The sequence below is a fragment of the Panthera uncia genome, chromosome A2 (genome assembly GCF_023721935.1).
Source record: "Panthera uncia isolate 11264 chromosome A2, Puncia_PCG_1.0, whole genome shotgun sequence".
NCBI lineage: Eukaryota > Metazoa > Chordata > Mammalia > Carnivora > Felidae > Panthera > Panthera uncia.
The window spans coordinates 90,827,965-90,848,368 of record NC_064816.1 but is presented as its reverse complement, the minus strand read 5'-3'; the positions used below and the strand labels follow the sequence as shown (position 1 = coordinate 90,848,368).

Here is a 20,404-nt window from a genome sequence, read left to right as displayed (position 1 = left end):
AGCTGCTTGTGAGGAAGGTTTGAATCTGAGTAAAAGAGCTCAGTGATAGACTGCCCCAGAAATAGAGACAAAGGGAAACAACAGAAGCAGCATTCATGAATAAGCAGAAACAAGTCGGCAGGAGCCGTGAGATGAAGAGAAGATGAAAATGTTAGTTGAGAAAGTGAGCTGCCATCGTGTCACAGCACAGAGGACAGGAGCAGTTACCAGAGCTGAGTGGTGGTTAAGACGGCCAGCGAAGTGAAGCTCTTATTGGATTCTGATGGACGCTCAGTCTTTGTGAGGCTGTCTGTGCAGCTGCTTAGACTGGTGGCCTTGTTCTTCTACCTTCCTGAAGCAACCTCAACAAAGACCACTGCTAACTGAAGAAACCTGACCATGTCTCCTTCCCCTGGAAGATCCCAACACCCACTTTTTCGTGGTCTCTCCTGATCCCGTGGCATGGCTCTCTCCAATCATCTGTCTCTGGCCCTCTCACCCTGCCGCCTGTCTTCTCACTTGAAGGTATCCATTCCTCAGACGTTTCAAGCTTTCCTTAAATGGCTATAATCTAGAACTGAAGCATATTTTTACTGATTGAATTTAGTTTAATTTTCCTGACCCCTTTTTTGGAAGTCAGGTAGGGGAAATGCTTGTCACCAGAGCTGTCTGATACAGGGCGCTGTGATGCTGGAAGGATTCTTTATCTGCCCTGTCCAGTAAAGTGGCCACTGGTTATGTGTGGCTAATGAGTACCTGAAACATGGTTCTTCTATTGAGGAAACAAAATTATAATTTAATTTTAATTAATTAAAAATTAAATGTAAATAACCACACATGGCTTAATGGTTACTTTGTTCATCTTCCCTCAGAAGAATAAGGAAGGGAAAGGAAGGGAAGGGATGGATTTTTCTAGTCTGTCCTTATAGTCCTGATCCAAATAAGTTGATTATTCTACTTCATAAATATATAATTCTTGAATATTTACTTAAGATGTCATAATATGTGGTTAAAGGGCTACCTGTATTAACATCCTTTGGGATTCCTCAAAGTGCCCATTCATGGACTCTGGGAACCTATATTTTAAAAAGCTCCTCAGGGTGTGAGAACACCTGCTCTACTGAATGTTCAGTTAGTGATGCCAGAGGGTCTTAAGCACAAATGCATTATATTCTGTCTGGAGTTTATTTTCTTTAAAAATCTTTATCTTATTTAATTAAAATTCTGAAGCAATTTATGCATTCTACTCTGTTTACCTGGCAGCCTACTTTTAGGAAATTACTGCTTGATGACTGAGTCAACACATTTTTTTCATTGTCACATAATATTTTATGTTGATTAGGAAAGAAAATATGCTATAAGGCAAGAAGGTCACCAAAATATGTATGAGGCTAACTTCTTGCACTTGAACCAAATATAATATTTTGATGTACTAGACTGATATTTGTATATTTATTATGGATTCAATAGGGTCTGAACACCAACTGATTCAGTGAAAAGAGATGTTCCTTAATGAGCACATAGCATTTCAGAAAAAAAAAAAATCTGCCTGAAAGATTAGAGGCCATTCTTATCCCTGTATTCAGCAAAAGGAGTAGACAGACTGACCAGGCACTTCCTGTCTCAAATAATTTGTAATTTTGATTTAGTTTTTAAGATTTTATTTTTTACAGTAATCTCTATACCCAATGTGGGGCCCGAACTTAAAACCCTGAGATCAAGAGTTGCATCCTCCACCAAATGAGCCAGCCGGGACGTCCCATTCCTGTTTCAATTTAGAATGAATGGAAAATTAAGCTCAGCATCAGGGAGTGTCTGGTACTGCTATATGCAAATATAAGTGATGCAAATGAATGTGATACTCAATATAGCTTCTGGTCTTTTCATTGAGGGAAATTTCAATGCACAGTCTCTCAGACTTTAGGATGGTCTTTACCCTTCAATACTGATAAAAAGAGTGGGGACAACCTATAAAATCATTAGTCTAAATATCTTTAGAGGATAACAAAATGTAGGAAGCACAGTATTTTGATCATCCACTGGCACCTATCCCATTTTAAACTTAGGTGCGTGTAGTTTTCTTTTCATTTCATTTGGTTACAAGACTCTGAAACCAAAATTACTTTTTGCTGCAAAGAAAAATGCTTCTCATTAGCTTTTCCACTAAGGCCACTTTATGCAAATCCAGTATTATTAACTAAATAATTGAAATGGCCTTCGTATGCAAGTTTAGAGATAGTTTGGCATTGAGGTAGAGGAGGAAAATTAGGACTTAAAACATTCCCTTCTACTCAGTCCTTCAAACATTTGAAAGAAGTGATGCAATGCATTTTCCACACTGACTCTGTGCAACCCCCTGAAGAGAGGTGGCTGAAATGCTAGATTACAGTTTTAGCCTCACTGGGCCCTCAACTTCTTTCCCACCCCTCGTCTTCCCAATCTCTCTGGGGTTTACAAAGAACCGGGACATTTGAGGAAGATTTAACATGCCACAGCTTGCTCTAAACAGTTAATTAATTCATCAACAACAAAATCAAAATCTAGGGAATTACATGTTTTTCTGTATGAATACTCTTATTTATGGTAGACTTTTTATTCTGTCATGTCTACAATATAGACATTAATATTCAGCTATTGGTCAGAAAAACTTCCATTGCTCAGATGTATCAGGCCAATATACTGCATTATTTGCTCTCTAAGACAGCCTCATGTAGTAAAATTAAAAACCCACAAAGGTGAGAAATTAAAATGGTTTCTTTTTCTGCTGACTGACAGAAAACTCTTAGAATCCAGCTTCTCTGCAGCTTTTTTTTAAAGTTTATTTATTTTGAGAGAGAGCTTGCATGTGAGCGAGGGAGGGGCAGAGAGAGAGAATTCCAAGCAGGCTCTGCACTGTCAGTGTAGAGCCCCAAGCAGGGCTCAAACTCAGGAACCATGAGATCGTGACTTGACCCAAAATCGAGTCAGATGCATAACCGACTGAGCCACCCAGGGGCCCCTCCCTGCAGCTTTTCAGAGAAAAGAAAACATAGATGTTTCTTCAATATAATGTTGAATGAAGCCGAGGTATTTGGATTTGGAAGAAAGCAACAAAAAGAATAAATCTGAGCTTTGAAAGTTGATGTGAAATGGAGAAAACTCATAGAGAACATATTTGTATCATTATCAAATAATTCTAGAAGAAGCAGTTCCTATAACCTTAAATCTATTTTAAAAAGATATACTGCAAAGAAAATACATTTTTGTAAGGGCTTTCGAATACTAATGATTGCAGTTCTGAGCACCTCTTTAAAAGCCTCTTTCCAATTAGTAACTTTTGAGTAACTTTTGCCCTTATGGGCAATGCTTCTGTCCAGTCAGCTTGATTTATTTTTGCCAGGAGAAGCTGACCTGGAAGACCTTCTAGCAGCTTTGACTGACTAGACTCAGGTCAGAGAGATCCTAAAAGAGCAGAGAAGAAAAGACACACAGCTCTGTGACCGAAGTTCAAACTTGCTGTATGGGAAGCAGCACCAATAAAGTTCACCTTTTGTTTTGTTTTACTGAACTGGCTACTGGATTTATAAAGCCAGGGGCCCTCATGATGGTAATACAGGTTAAATGCTTTGAAAAGCATGTGCTACAAACCTAATGAATTAAAACCGGTCTCAGAACCAGGAAGTAACTCAGCTTACTCTGTGTGACCAACTGAAATTCAGAATGGGAGTACAAACACCATTGAGGGAATGAAGTTGTGCTTCTAGGTAACTTTTTATCCAGTGGGGGGAAATAACCTGAAGAATGAAGAATCTTACTCTTATGTATGTAGTAGCAAGTCTATTAGTAACATTTTCTGACTGGCATTTATACACCTTGTTTTATCTGGGGATCTTTCACCCCCAACCATTCATAAATCACCACCCTACTCCCAAGAGGTCAAAATTTGCCCCCACATTGAATGTGTGCAAAAGCTGAGTCCCCAACATAGCTCAAGGTATTGGCAAATCACCCAGAAGACAACGCGGACAGTATAATTTGTTCTCTTTGCCATGCTGGCAATTGACCCTGTTAACATATTTCATGTTAAGAGGCAGAAGGAAGACAGACTCTTGCAATGCTGTCTATCTAGATCCTTCCATTCACCATAACATTTAATTATTGAACATCCACATGAGCAAGGAGCAAATATGGGATAGCAAATTAAAAAAAGCCCTCCCCACAAAAAACTGTGTTCTCTATTTACTTCAGTTATGTTAAACAGAAAGATATATATATATATAGGCATAAAATTAAAAAAAAAAAAACCCAGACATTTCCATCTGGTAATAAAGACACAGCCTTTTCAGAATTTGCTGTCTTATACTTGTTTCTGTGAAGCATGTGTGTCTGTAACAGGCCAGCATGCTAGAGATCGCCTTGTTTGGATTATGCTTTTTCTCTGCAGAATAGTAAAGGTCAAAGAATCGAATAGGAAAAAAGAAAAGCTTCATCATGATAAGGTCTGTACTAGGGGCCATGTAGGAATCAAAAGTGAGCTAAGTGGCCCACACAGCAGCTAAGCTAAACTAGGGAGCACACATCCTTTCCAAGGGAAGCAGCCATGATTCAGTTATACATATAAAATTCTGGCAGGAATGTGAGTGCAGTATTGCCAGAGTTGCTGATTTAAAAAAAATGCCAAGAATCCAGACTCTGTAAAATCTCTCCATTTTAAAATGAAAGCAACTAATTTAAAAAATTGTGTGGGCCAAATAAAGCAAGTCTGTGACTTAGAATATCGCTCAAGGTTAACCTTTTTCTAACCTCCACAAAGAATGTGTGAGTAGTTAAAATGATTTGCTTATAATTGAAATGGTTTGTTTATGACTGCATAAATAAAATACAATTTTGTCCAGGATCTAGTAGGTACCTAAATATATGACTAACTGTACTCTCCTTAGTAGAACCTGTGATCAATGCCATGATGAACATAAGAGATTCATAAGACATTTAGGGGGAAAAAATCAATCTGAAATATTTCATGTAAAAGATCTGTTCAATATCTATTCATTATTACTTTCCAGGAAAGTAGGTTATCTTACCTGTGCTCTCTTGAGAATGTTGTGCTCATCAGTGCTTGCTATTTGATAGACTTTTGCCATAACTATTGTTTTTCCCAAAGGCCCGCATGCTTTCTCCAGCTTCTGGCTGCAATCTTACGTTTGGGACGGTAAAAATAGAAGACACTGTGGACAGAATGAAAAGTTGCCATTTATATATTATGTTATAGATATGCTTACAAACTTTCATTTTGGAAAATGGAGACTGAGATGCAATTCTAGATGTCCTGCACAGGGAACATCGTGGTATGTGTTGGTCGCTGAAAAGTCAAGTGGTAACAGCCACAGACACATTTACACAGATTTATACACACATATGATATCACGATATCATGAAGTAATATTCATGCTCATATTTCTCCGATCTAGAAAAATTAACTTGGATTATAAACAACATATCTTGCCCTTTCTTTATGCCATTCTTTCGCTCATTCACTGGAGAAATATTTATTGAGCCCCACACTGTTCTAGGTATTTTGGAATCCTGTAGTGTATAAATCAGAATGAAAAGAAATCCCTGTTCTTACTGATTCCATTTCGGAGAGACAGATGATGAGCAACCAAACAAATATATCAGCTAGTAGTAAGTGTTATGAAGAAAAATAAAGCATGGAAAAGAAACCAGAAATGCTGAGTGGAAGAAGGTCAGTGAAGGTTTTCTTGATAAGGTACATTTGAGCAGACACTCAAGGAGGTGAGAGAGCAAGCCATGCACATATTTTGAGGATAAGCAAGCATAAACTATAGGAAGAGGAAACAACAGGAGAAGACACTAAGGAGAAAGGAAAGAAGCGGCAAAACAGAAGGGTGCTGTAAAAATACAGGTGAAAGAACATGGTGAGTGACGTGGGGCAGGGTGATAGCAGTGAAGAAGGGAGGAATGGTGTGTGTGTGTGTGTGTGTGTGTGTGTGTGTGTGTGCGCGTGTGTGCGTGCATGTGTTTATTTTTTTTCTAGAGAGAGAACAGGGAAGGGGCAGAGAGAGAGAGAGAGAGAGAGAGAGAATCCCAAGCAGGCTCTGCACTGTCAGCACAGAGCCTGATGTGGGGCTTGAACTCATGAACTGTGAGATTATGACCTGAGACAAAATCAAGAGTCGGACGCTTAACTGACTGAGCCACCCAGGCATCCCCATCCCACCAACTTTTAAAAAATTTTATGTATGTATGTATGTATGTATGTATGTATGTATGTATTTGAGAGAGAGAGAGAGAGAGAGAGAGAGAGAGCAAGGGAGGGGCAGAGAGAAGGAATAGTGTGTTCTAGCACCAACACGGTCTGTGGAAGGATTGGGTTGGAGTGTGACAAAAGAGGAGCCATCAAGGACAACTTTCACCAGTTGGAAGAATGATGTTGCCATTTATTGACAAGGGGAAACATATGGGAGGAGCAGGTCTGGGGGAAAAGATCAGGAGTTCAATTTTGGTAGTATTCAATTTGAGATGCCTACTAGAGGGCCACATGTACATGTTGAGTAGTTGCTCGAATATGCAAGTCTGGAGCCAAGAAAGGTGGGACTGGAGATAGAAATCTGGAAGCTGTCAGTGTGTAGATGATACTTAAATCATGAGACCGAATGAGATCATGTAGGCTCTAGGGAGTGTATGCAGATAGAAAGATCTGAGGATTATGCTCCAGGGCACTCTAAAAGTGAGAGGTCTGGCAGATGAGAACTCCACAAAGAAGTCTGAAAGGGACAGTTTAGGGAGGCAAAAGGAAAGCCATGAAAGAGTCCTGTCCTGGAATCCAAGTGAAGAAAATGTTACTAGGAAGGGATAGTAGACAGTTGTGTTGAATTCTGTTGATGGACTGAGATGAGGGATGGGAAAAGACCAGGACAGAGACTTTGAGAACATCAGTTCCAGAGTGTTGGGCACCAAAGCCTAGTTCAGAAGGATTCACAAGAGGGGCGCCTGGGTGGCTCAGTTGGTTAAAGTGCCCAACTCTTCATTTCAGCTCAGGTCATGATCTCACAGTTCATGAGAACGAGCCCCATGACAGACTCTTAGCTGACAGTGCAGAGCCTGCTTGGGATTTCTCTCTCCCTCTCTCTATCCCTCTTCTACCTACTCTCTCTCTCCCAAAATAAACTTAAAAAAAAAAAAGGATTCACAAGAGAATGGAAGTCTAGGAACTGGAAACAGGAAATACATTTGAACTGGGTATGTTTGTTTTATTTTTTTAATTTTTACTTATATTTATAGATTTTTATTCCTATTTATTTACCTACTTTTAAGAAGACAGTGTGGAGCTACATTAATGGCATAATGTTGTTTTAGGATAATACATAGGAATGAGTAGGAAAACATATAAACCTTAGAGCTGGAAAGGTCCTTAGGGACCACTGGGTCTCTAAATAAGAAATCAGAAATCCACAGAGACCAAGGCATTTGCCCAAAGTTGCCCAGCTAGTTACCACGTGGAGCTGAAGCTAGAACCCAGGTGGTCTGATTCCCAGTTCAGTGCTCTTCTCGCTGCATCAATTTGTTGGCCTTCTTTTACTGCAGATCTGAGTTTTGTGAATTAGCAAATGAATGTAATAAAATCAAGGACTCTCTGCTATGAAGTGTATTTTGTTCATTTACTTTGACAAGGGTAGTTCAGCTTCAATAATTTATGTAACTTGATAGTATACACAGGAGAATGCCCTGTGGTGTATTTGGGAAAAGTAATGAATTTCTTCTAAATCAGCCCTCCGTTTACTTCCCTGCAATTAAATTTCTGTGAAGAAGTGGGGCAAGGCTGTTGGGGTTTCAGGACAGAGGGAGAATGACAGGGTGCCACCGAATTAGCCAGCTTTAACTACCAGATCCCCAGGTGTCACTATTCTTGCTCGATAAATTTATAATTCCCCCTTTGGTGGCACACTAACACATTACTTCTAAGTTCTGGTATTATGTAAACTGGTGAGATTTTTAAGCGACAGCACAAGAAAGAAAGATATTATATTGTTAAATGTTCTTCCAAAGCAAATAAGTGTCTGACATAAGCATACAACTTACTTTTTATATTAATCCATGGAACAACTGCATGTTTTGTGTAACCAAGATTCTATAACACTTGATACTCTTCTCGCAGAGTCTGATATAATAAAGTAGGCCAAGAAGGCTCTTTTAATTTATTTTTGTTCCATTTTCTCCTTTTAACCTGGCTTTGCTTCTGCTTGCATAAGTATTTTCCTTTTGTGGACATTCTTTAAAAAAAAATGCTATAAACTATCTTTAAGAATGTAGGCATTGTGGACTGAATTGTGTTCCTCCCAAATTCGTATGTTGAAGCCTTCATCCCCAATGTGATGGTATTTGGAGATGGGGTCTTTTGGGTGATAATTTGGGTTAGATGAGGTCGTGAGGGTGAGGCCCACATGATGACATTTGCGGCTTTGTAAGAAGAGGGAGAGAGAGAGAGAGACAGAGATCGATCTCTCTGCCATGTGAGGATATAGCAAGATGGCTTTCTGCAAGCCTGGAAGAGGCTTTGCCAGGAACAAAATATGCCAGCACCTTAATTGTGGACATCCCAGTCTCCAGAACTATGAGAAATAAATGTTAATTGTTTAAGCCCCCACAGTCTAGGTATATTTTGTTATAGCAGCCTGAGCGGACCAATACAGGGAGGTTCCTGGAATCGATGAACCTAAACCAGTACTTGGTTGCTTAATACAATCCATTCATTGGTTCTGCAACACTTCTTCCCAGGTGGACCTCCTTCCAAATCCCCTTGAAAAGGAAGCACATGAGGGTAACGCCCTTGCTGCTGCCATTTGCCAGGTGGTGAACTTTTAGAAGACTCAATACCAATGTGAAATTTAATTTGAATAATTTCTAAATATAGTCTGCAGAATATTAACCTAGATAACAGAGTCCCTGAAAGCAGTCAGTTCACCTTGGTTCCCGAAGTTTCCAAAGCCTAGGAATTTTGTTTTGTAAACATGTTTACAAGGACCACCACGTTGTTCTAAACGGAAATGGCTATAGTATTTAATACTGGGATTGTCCTTTCTTGCGACTGGATTTATGCTTCATAATGATTATCTACTAGACACAGAAATAGCATTTCTGTGACTCAAAATTGTTACCGGAGGCATTTAGCAGAATCTTGCTTTAAAAATATAATGATTTTTCATCTTTATTCTCCCCCCTTCAAAAGGTTTCACTGCTCCTGATGTTTAACGTTATGCAAAGACGTGTTTCTGCCAACGAATATCGCCTTATGGTTATGCTTCTGCAAATAGCCTGCTGTGAGCTGATAAAGGGATTAATGCAGCCAAAATTCTTAATCTGTGAAATTACAAATTAAATTCTCATATTAAAAATACCACCCTGAGGTATTTTTTGTGGTTTTAATTCCCCTCTGGTGTTCTGCATACATTGTGCTTGTTAATGACGAGGACAAGGCTGTCTCCGGTGGCAGCCTGCTGCCGAGTGATAATGTGCAGGCATTTACTTACTGATAGAAACTGGATTTAACCACTGGCTGATAAACTAAGTGGCAAGTGGGTAATAAGTCCATATTAACAGAAAAGTACCACTACAGAATTCAGAATTCATAGACCATCAAAATCCTGGCTTAAACTCAATCATCGAGTCAGATGGGATTGAGATGTCACCAAGGAGGAGTGATATTAAGTTACAAGTTATACTAAATAGGAAAACAAACCATATGTTTGAATTTGATGAGCCAAAAACTAATGGGCCCATTTATATCTCTTTTTCTCAGTAGGAAGATGGATCACTAATTCATTATTTTTCCATAGAAATTTTATCTTTAATTAAAAAAAAAAAAAGGGAATAGCTAGCATAATGGTCAGTGGGTAGAGTTTTAGAAAGAAAGTAGGGCAGAGTATAGAATAAATATGGGTTGGGAATATATAAAATGTTAAGGAAGACTTACTAAGCATAAGGGGGAGTAGTGGATTAATATATCTATAGACAGTTTAGGGTAAAAAAAAAAGAAATTCAAATTAAATGTGGGATATCAAAAATGATTTAGGGTAGAAATACCCAGAGGAGTTGTTACTTGGGATTTAGCTGCAAAATAAAGGGTGATGTTGTCAAGGAGAATCTAATACTACAATGGGAGAAAAAGTTTAAAGTCTTGGAGATTAAATAACTTTATGTTATGTACCCATAAATAACTTTATGTTATGTATGGTAAGTATGTACCCAAGGATTAATAAATATATTATAAATATCTATGCATACATGCAGTATATTAATTTTTAAGGCAGTCAGAAAAGAGTATGGGAAGGAATATGTAGAATTGGCATTTGGAAAAGAACGCATCGCCATTGAACAAAAATGTTCTTACTGCAATAGTGTTTCGCAAAATTTCACAAGAATTCTGTTTCACACTTTAGAAGAAAGATGAGATCCTCCCAGCCATAAATCTCCCAAATATTTAAAATGTAATTGAAAAAGGCTGTGTAAATATGAACACTTTTGTAAAAACAAAACAAAAACCCACCCAGGAATGTGTTTTGTTTTAAAAAGATCCAGAGAGGAGCTGTCTGTATGAATACCAAAAGCATTTGTAGTTAAAATGAATTACAAGTCTTTGGCTCCTACATGTCAATTCAGTGCATTAGCCAATTGCCAACTCTTTGTCAGCTCACTGCATAGCAGCCCTTTTTACCGTTATTGTTACAACCAAGATGGTCTCTGAGAATCAAACAAAAATGAATCATTTCTCCTCTGTGTACTGCAGCCAGTTAAAAAGTACTTCATGCATGAAGCACTAAATATGTAAATCATATTTTCCTTTTCCTTTATGACTGCTCAGATCATTCTTTTGGACACATACATAATCAAATACAAAGACATGCAGTTGCAGACTGCAGAGCAGAGATAGCAAAAAAAGGAATCCATTTTCTTCCTCTGTCTGGTAAGCTAGGAATTGAATGGCAGGATTCCACTAAATATATACACACATGACTCCCTTTCCCTCATTCTCTCTCTCTCAATCTCTCACTAGCTCTCCCCCAACCCCTGCATATAAATACATACACACACATATATGTGTACATATAATGAGTATGCAAACATACATAATCTTGCATATGCACACATAAAAACATGAATCCTTCTATAAATATGTTACACATAGATGCTACAATGATACGGCTTCTTTGATTGGATGTTTCAGATTTGTCATACTCACTATCGGTCAGTTCCCATAGCCGTGGGGGCAGGTCACTAAAATACTCGTGGCTCAAGGCAGCCTGTGCTGATAGTCTGTTCTTTGGGGAACACTGTAGGAGCTTGGAGGCCAGATCCTCTGCATAATTCACATAGCTGAGCCTGAAAACACAAGCAAAAAAGAGAGAAATCAGACCAAACAAGAAAATCCACTAAATAAGACATAAAGTTCACCTAATTGTTTTTGGAACTTATTTATTCCTGGCCAAAAAGCAAGTTAAATTATCTGCTGAAAATAAAAAGCAGAATTCATGTTGGTTCTCAGAGTATCTGTTAATTTAAACTAGCTTTTACTCTCGATATCTCCGTTTCATTGATTTAAAACATTTCTAGTATAAGTAAAGGGTTGATACTTTCAGGATAGAACAAGGTGCCGAGATAGAAAATTTCAGGAGATAATTTATCAAAGAGTTACCAGAATTTGTTCACAGAATCTACCTATTGCATACACATCTGGATACACTTATAGGAAAGTTAATACAAAATAATTAGGAGAATTAAAATAAAACTATTCAGTTCTCTAGTTACTAAAGTTACTTTTCCTCTAAGAATTTACATTTTCTTACATTGAATATAAAATTATTGGCATAAGTACCCTGTCAAATATCAACAATCATAATATTAACATGAAGTTAACAAAGGGAATATGTATAACCCACATGGGGCTGAATTAATTCAAGATGATCATTAAAACAATGGTAGATAGAAACTATGTGTCTTAAGATTACCAAAAAAGCAGAGAAGTCAAATCTCCCATGTGGTACAACTTCCAAATGCATACCAGATCACACAGTCCAGCCCAGCCTTGGTTTTCGTGGAATCTCTATTTCACAACTCAGCACAATCAAGCTCAGATAATTAACATAAAAATGATAATAGAAGTATTCCTGATAATGGCTGACATTGATGGATAGTTGAACACGTGTCAAGCACCTTCATAGGCACTTTCCACACACCCTTGTATTTATTTAGTTGACCAAGGGAACTCTGTTTCCATCTAATGGCAGTGCAAGTGGATTACTCAATTAGCACGTTGAGTGGATTTAAACCCATCTACAATTACTTGACTCTAAAGTGGTTTGCATTTGTTTCAGAAAATTTCTAAAGGCAACCCGTGGATTCCTGAGTGTCTGCTGTAACAAGGTGCAATAAAGGACACCGACTCTCAGAAAGAGCCAGAAAGTGTGAGGGCAAGTTGCATCTGCTGGTGAGTATTTTTTCAAAAGTCTTGAAGCTACTAAGCACATGGTCAATGAACTTTCTTCAATAACCAACAATTCTCCCCCTTCTTGTACTCAAGCTGCTCTTCAGCATTGATTTAAAATTGTTATAGGGGAGGGAAGGATTGAAAGTGAGGAAGAGGAAAGGAGGTAATGAATTCGGGGAGCAAAAGAAGCAGGGAAAGAGCAAAGAAAAATACTACTCGGAGGACCCCCCCTAAGAGGCCTCTCTAAGTCTTCATAAATGAAGGTCTTACAGATGGGTTCAGTATTTGCTGTAGTGGCTGTTTAAAAAACAACTTATCAGTGGATTGGTTTTAAATGTCTCAGCCTGGAAAAGACAAATTCGTCCACAGGAAAAGGAAGCATTCTCTAAATTCTCTACAGTTTGTTTTTTTTCTCCTTTCCTTTAAGAGGGGCGACAGCCATCCATATTATTGCTTCCTCTTCCTAAGATTTTCATTATTATAAACTTTATTAACATCTTTTAAAATACCAAAGGCAAAGTTTGAGATTAGGTAAAGTTCATGGTAAAAGCTGCACTTACATTGAATGTACATTTTATATATAATCATGGTGAACATGATCATTGGTATCAATTTTACATAGCTTTGATGAAACAGAACAACAGTGCCAGACTGAGACTAGATTTGAGTTTTGGAGCTTAATTCTGTTACAAGAGTGATGAACCACCTTATGTCTACAGTCCTTCCAGCTCCAATATGCAATGAATCACAATCTGTATAACTGTCGATTACATTCAGACTTAGTGCATATAATACCTAAATATAAAGAATTAACTGATATAAGACAATTCCATTTCACCTTCCCCAAATGGACTAATGTCAAACCTTAAGGTTGATGAGATAATCAAATGCTTATTTGTGATATGCAGGCTATATACAAATATTTAAATTATCACAAAATTATTTTAATTTAGAATGCTTGCTATTTCCTCATTTGCATTTCAAGAACCACTTTTATTCCAACTCTCCACACTTTCAACATCACCGTCTGTCATTTCGTGAACCACTTTCTGAGTCCATCCAAGTTGTTTGAGATATGACACTTCCAGGATACCTTATTTGGACATCTTCTCCCAAGCCATAAGTGCACGTTATCAGAATGCCAGAACGATTTGGTTGTCTTCACTTTCTATTTAAAAATCTTCCCTTGTAATTCCATTAAATTTTGTTTTATATATTCTAGAGCTGGGTAATTTAATGTGTAATATTTAGCACTTTTATCTTTCCCTGGTAAATTTAGTCTTTAATCTCTCTGTAGTGAACTTCTTTATTTTCAGTAAAGCTTTTGGACTAACGTTCATTTTTTTTTCTTATATTCATTTAATGACCTCAGCTTTTGTTTAGTACTTGCCTGGTGTAACTTTGTCATTTTCTTACTTTTAATGTTTCCTATCCATAATTTTAAGATACCTCTTTCACAAATAGTATATAGCTGGATTTAATATTTATCCAAGGAGAAAATTTAGTCCATTTACAGTTTGTGATTACTGACATATTTGGAATTACTACTAACATCTTAATACTGCATTCTATTTTATTCTTATGTTTTTTTTCTCTTTTCCTGCCTTCTTTTAAATTGAATTTTAAAACTGAAGATCTCCATCCTCTATTTTAGAAGTTACATATTCTATTTCTATCTGTTTAATGATTACTCTTAGCTTTTTCTTTCTTTCTTCTTTCTCATTTCAGTATTTATTTAGATGTTTAAACTCTTGCACTAAGTTTTTACAAGCTGATGGACACTGACATATTGTTTTTTGTAACTGTAATTATACATTCCAGACATTATAAATATATGATTAAACATTAATATCCAGCACCAATTGTCTTACCAATTACATAAGACAAGTTGTCAAGTATACAAATATTGTTACACAGATCAACAGGAAAATAAAATATTAGACATCTACTCAATTCATTAGCAGAAACTAAATTCTCTTTTTACAAGATTGGGAGAGAAGGCAAAAGTTCACACTTTTAACAACAGAAGTTGGCAAGCAACTTCCAATAAAAACAGGAAAAAATTACAGAATTTTCAGAAATTTTATGATTAAGAATTATTTGAGCTACAAGAACAAAGCACGTTTACTTTAAAAACAAGTATTTACTAAAAGGCATATTCAATATGTCCTACACAAGACAAGCACTACTTTTTACTAAAAGCACTTAACAGCTCACTCTCACCCTTTCCACCCTCTCTTTTAACTTGCATCCCAAAGTGCAAACATTCAATTAACTTTAAGACGTTTCTGTCTGGAGACGTTAAAGATATGTGCTTCTGTTACAATGTGGACTTTATGTGAACTTTTCAACCAGAGGTTTGTGATTTTCAAAATGGAGATTTTCATAATAACACAAAATGAGATTTATAGAAAGATGTTAAAAAATCATTATAAGACTTGGTTAAAAGCCAACAAAATCAGTGGTTACACAACCTGATGAATACCATTTTAAATGTGAGAGACATAAACATAAAGTAGCAGGCAAATAGCCATATGGGCCCTACCGTCAATGTGTGAAATGACTGAAGGGATAAACCACAGAAGATCTAGATTGTTTTCCGGAGTTCTTGAATTTTAATTTTGTAGATATTAATAACATTCAAGTATCGTGGCTGGGTATTTTGGCACCCAATCTCTTAAAATTTTTTATATATTGATAAGATTCTGGCATGTGAATAGATGTGAAGAAGACTTATAACTCAAACTGCACGCTTTCAGGAAAGGTCAACTGATAAAAACTGATAAGCATGTTTTAAATGCTGAACAGCAAGAATCCTTTGCTAAGTTTCCAAACAGGCCGATGATAATCCAAACACAGAGGCTGCAATTCTGCCAAGCTTGAAGCCTGATAAAACTGCTTATCAATACTCCTATGAAAGCTTCATTAGATTTACCATTCACCAAGCTTATGTGTTGGCTAATAATGTATGATAAACTGGGTCCTGTCTTAAGCTCCATTTCCAAGGCAATACCATCAGTAGACCAGTTTTATTGACTGTAGCCACAGTTTTTATGACTACTGGTATCTATGAAGTACAGCTGGATTTTAGGACAAAAAGTTGCTTGCTTTTAAAAGCTCTAATTTGTCTAATAAACTTTGCTGCACCTTTATATTTCATGCCACCTTCAATTAGTGCTAGGACAACCAGATTAGAGCTCTCCCAAGACCCCCAACATGATGACAGTGACACAACAGCCAGGTTCTTCAAGAAACGTCATTTTTATGAAACCTAACAAGTCCTCAACAGCCTGTCTGGATGGTAGTGCACCACCCCCAGATAGTCAGTCCAGAACCCGGATGCCTTCTTTCTCCACAAGAGCAGTGTGGTCAGGTTGCTTCACATATCCTTACTATGTGGTAATGCCAGACTTTTTAAGTTTCTCTATAAATTTGTTTAGGGTCACACTGCTTAGACTGTCCAGTGTATGACTTCACAAGAGTTGGTCAGTTCATCTGAGCCACACGTAGTTAAAAAACACTCAACCGGATTATGAGAAATTAAAAAAAAAAAGAATATAGAATATAGAAGTGATGTAAAGAAACTGTAGTCTACTTCAATATACTAACTATACTTGGAACTCTCTGTGCTTTGAGTGAGAAGTTGGGAGTAATGGGAAATGAAATGAACCCCCAAGCAAGCAGCAGCAATTTTTTAATCCAGTAATGAGGCAAGAGAAAGGAAGTTCCCCCAGGTTTAGCCCATCTAGGTCAGAAAGCTTGTAAAATGCTTTCCTGATTTTAAACCCACCCTCCTGTGTCCTAGTTAACTCGTCTCATGGAGCTTCTTGGTGGAACAGTAATGAATTTCTATAGTTCACTTGTATGTACAGAGGTTGTGCTGTGTTCTTAACAGGTCTCCACTGCCCTTCAGAACTTAATAAATATGTGACCAAGAGCACCACAGAGCTGCCCAATCTGCAGTCAGGGGTGTCCTCTTTTGGGGTCAGTTGGTTTTGTTTTGTTTTTGTTTTTTACCATCAAGGATCTCAGAAGAACCTTCCACACTTTACACCTTCACCCTCAGTTCTAGTGGGCAGCTCCTTAACTTTCGAACATTTCTCTTTAACTGCTTAACGTTTAAACTGTAGCTTCACCTTCCTGCTGAATGATACAAGAACATGGGAACACCTCATTTCTTGTGATACTAGTCCCATGTTTCATGTGGGATTGTCTCATATGTTATTCCTATTTTCTGTGATTTTCAAAAACACCCATATTAAATGCCGCTATTGTTATTATTACTTAGATTTACTGATGTTTAGAACTTATTTAATCACCTTTCTTTTCATGTTTCATACGTTCCTTCTCTTCCTTAGTTTTTTTGTATCTGAAATACACATGTCAGAAGTTCTTTCCACGATGAAAGAACTTAGTGGCAAATTCTCTCCGTTTTGTTTTCATACAGGATGATAGTTTCGCTGCAGATATAACTGCAGGTTCAAAGCCTTTCCCCCTAACTCTGAAGATATTATTTCACTGGCTTCTGTTGTTGCCGCTGCCAGCTCTTATCTTCCTCCTTTTAAGATTGCAGTGTAAGGTGTTCTTTTGATTTCACCTGCTTGGTATTCAGTGTTTCCTGAATATGAGGCTTCATGTCTTTCAACAATCCTGGAAAAAATCTCAGTCATTACTTTTCTTTTTTTTTTTTCTTTAATTTTTTTTTAACGTTTATTTATTTTTGAGACAGAGACAGAGCATGAATGGGGGAGGGTCAGAGAGAGAGGGAGACACAGAATTTGAAACAGGCTCCAGGCTCTGAGCTGTCAGCACAGAGCCCGACGCGGGGCTTGAACTCATGAACTGCAAGATCATGACCTGAGCCGAAGTCGGATGCTTAACCGACTGAGCCCCCCAGGCGCCCCATTAGTCATTACTTTTCAAATATTGCTTATCCCCATTCTCTCCCTTCTCTCATTTTGTAACCACAACGTAATGCCATCTTCCAAAATTTTCTGTGCCTTTACTTGTTCTTTCATATTTTCCTTCTGTCCCTCCCTGTGCTCTCCATTCTGAGCAATTACTTCAGAGCTATCTTCCAGTTCAACTAATTCTCTAATAAGCTGCATCTAATAGGCTGTTTTCCTTGTTCATTTTGTTTTTAGAAGTTCTTTTTAAGTCTTTGACAAATATGTGTGTCCAGTTTTGATGACTTCTTGCTCAAGTTTTAGATTTGATCTTTTCTTTCTTTATAGCATTTTAAATATAGCTATGCTCTATGTCTCATAATTTCCAATATCTGAGGTTCTGGGTGAGATGGCCAATTTTGTTGCTTTTGCTACTGACCCTCACTCACAATGACTTTTTCTCAGATGTTTTATAATTCTGGATTGTGAGCTCATGCTTCGCTAATGTTAATCTGTGGGAATCCTGAGGGGACTGGGTTGAGAATATCTTTCTCCATAGGGATTTTCTTTTGCTTCTGCCAAGAGCCCTGAGGCTCTCTTAACACTTAGGCACTCCAAGTTCTTTCTGTTGGCTTCTGCGACCATGTGAGTTCTGTAAATTTAAATCTAAAATTCTAGAATTTTCAGGGGACTTTTTCATCCCCATCAGAGCCAAGGCCAACACAGTTGTCCTTGCCAGTCTCTCAGCTGGAAGCAGATGTTTTTCAGCCAGCCCATTACTGAGGTTGAAGTGTTTTGAGTGTCTTGACTATGTGGGGAATCTGGATTCCTATGCTGTGCCTTTCTCAGGCCCAAAGCTTTGTTTCCTGACCCCGAAATGGTTCCGCATTCCTGTGTTAACAATATCTCCAGGGTAGCCGCAACTTTAATACTTACTTATCACTCTGGTTTCTTCATTCTTGATGCCTGGAGATTTCACTTAATGTTATGTTGGTTCAGCTATACATACGCATTTGAAAGCATGTGCTTGTTGTATCTTCTCCAGCATTTTAGGCCAATTTTTTGTGCTAGTAGGAGAGACTTGTCTCTGCCATAAGCATTTATTTATAATCTTTTCAATCTAATTAGTTATTATAAAATCATCTATACTTGTAATGTTTAGGACTTTCTCTCTGGAATCACCGTATCAGTGTTGTTTCCCTACTTAAAAACAAACAAACAAACAAAACAACAATTACTTCTTTTACATCACTTCTATGAAGCCTCAAAATCAGCTAACTGAAGTTGTTTCAGGCGAATGTTCTTTCACCACTCAACTTTATATGTCAGTCTCAAATGCACTGCCTAAATGAAAGAAGCCAAAGGCTACATACATACTCAATAATTCCACTTATATGACATTCTGGAAAAGGCAAAATTATAGAAATTAAAGAGTGGCTGTCAGAAGCTGGGTGTGGGAAGGGTTAACAAAGGGCACAAGAGAATTTTTTCAGATGGTTCTACATCTTGATTATGAAGGATGGACATCAGGCCATCTAGAGATGTGAGATGGTAGGATCAGGGGAACTCACCAAGGAAATTCAGCAGAGGGAACAGTGCAGAGAGATGAGTTTTTGCAGATTGTCACCAGGAACATTCAACCCTTAGGGGTGGACAGCTGACTCTTGTGAGTGGCTGACATCAGGACTTCCATGTCTCGGCAGGGGGCGGTGTGCAATGGCTCAGGGGATGTCCTGACAAATGGGGAGGTGCTCCTGCCAGTGGTGAGGCCTTCCCACTGACTTCAGTGCTTGATCCCACGTCACCAAGCGGGGACCAACCTCTGGCTGTCACACTGTGCCTATCAGCTGGGAGGGTGGATTCAGGGAGCTCCATGTTCATGAAGGGTCACATAAACATGGTAGGGTATGCGGGACAGAGGAATTTCGTGTTCATTCCATATTCATTTTTTAAAAAGTAAAAGATGTTTTTTGTTTGTGGAAACTCTCTGAAAAACCTAAGGAATTTTAAAATTATAAATCTAGATGACAATGAAAAGAAACAATCTCTACTGAATTCAGAATGTGTGTGGAGAGCACCTTATGAGTAAGTTTCAAACAAATGCTTTTAGTATAGTTGAAAATAATGGTATGTTGCTATTCTAATCATAATGAATATATTTCACTTTCCTAGTTCTTATCCATACCCACACAACACACACACACACACACACACACACACACACACACACACACTTTACTTGCATTAAAAAGAAAGATATGAAAGAAGGTGACATGAAGAGTAAATGACTGCCTCAGACCAGGGGTATGGAGCAGGATGTTTCCTTTATTCCATGTGCTGGTCAGTTTCTGTACCTCCAGAATGAGGAAGATGGAACACATGGTCTTTGAAGGCTGTCTAGCTCTAAGGTTATATGCCCTCTAATCTAGGAAGAACCTCATTGTGAGCTAGACGCAGGGAGGGTTAGCACAGCCACACTTGCCTGCTATCACGAACCTACCAGAATGTCCCCCCTTGTCACCAGTGAGATGATCTAACGTGCCTCTCTTCACTCAACCTGTCAACTAACTGCCTTGAAAGCTCACCTAAGTTTCTAAGTCATCCTGAAAACAAAGAGCAAAGTGAATCCAAGTGTTTTGCCAGATTAAAGGAGACTGATAAAGTGGAGAAGACAGAAATGAAGGTGAAGGATGAATATGATGGGGCAGAAAAGAGACAGAGTGGAGCTATGGTGAGGCAGCAAGGGCTACTTCCTATAAGGCATGCTTCCCAGTGTAGCCTGGGAATAGGACATCTGCTGAATGACTGAGTGTTTATGTGAGGACACAGTATATCGACTATTACACTTATAGAAACTTTACTTTACCTGAGAAACATGCATATAAAAAGCAATCAGTTTTGAGCAAAAACATCTTAAGGTCAAGTCCCAGTCCTTAAGGTACATCTTCAAAGTGTACATCTCTTAGGGGTGCCTGGGTGGCTCAGTCAGTTAAGTGTCTGACTTTGGCTCAGGTCATGATCTTGCAGTTCATGAGTTTGAGCCCTGTGTCAGGCTCTG

The 20,404-nt window shown here is 38.1% G+C and overlaps 1 protein-coding gene across 5 annotated transcripts in view; it reads right to left on the bottom strand.

The window, feature by feature from the left end:
• Positions 1 to 20,404, bottom strand: part of CDK14 (cyclin dependent kinase 14) — a 626,953-nt gene that overhangs the window by 89,673 nt on the left and 516,876 nt on the right. For all 5 annotated transcript variants that reach the window (XM_049641422.1, XM_049641423.1, XM_049641421.1 and 2 more), the window contains 2 exons: positions 11,216 to 11,355; positions 5,040 to 5,183 (listed from right to left, as the gene is read on the bottom strand). In XM_049641422.1, coding sequence (XP_049497379.1) covers positions 5,068 to 5,183; positions 11,216 to 11,355 — 256 coding nt within the window. In that variant the 3' untranslated portion in view covers positions 5,040 to 5,067. The remainder of the gene's footprint in view (positions 1 to 5,039; positions 5,184 to 11,215; positions 11,356 to 20,404) is intronic.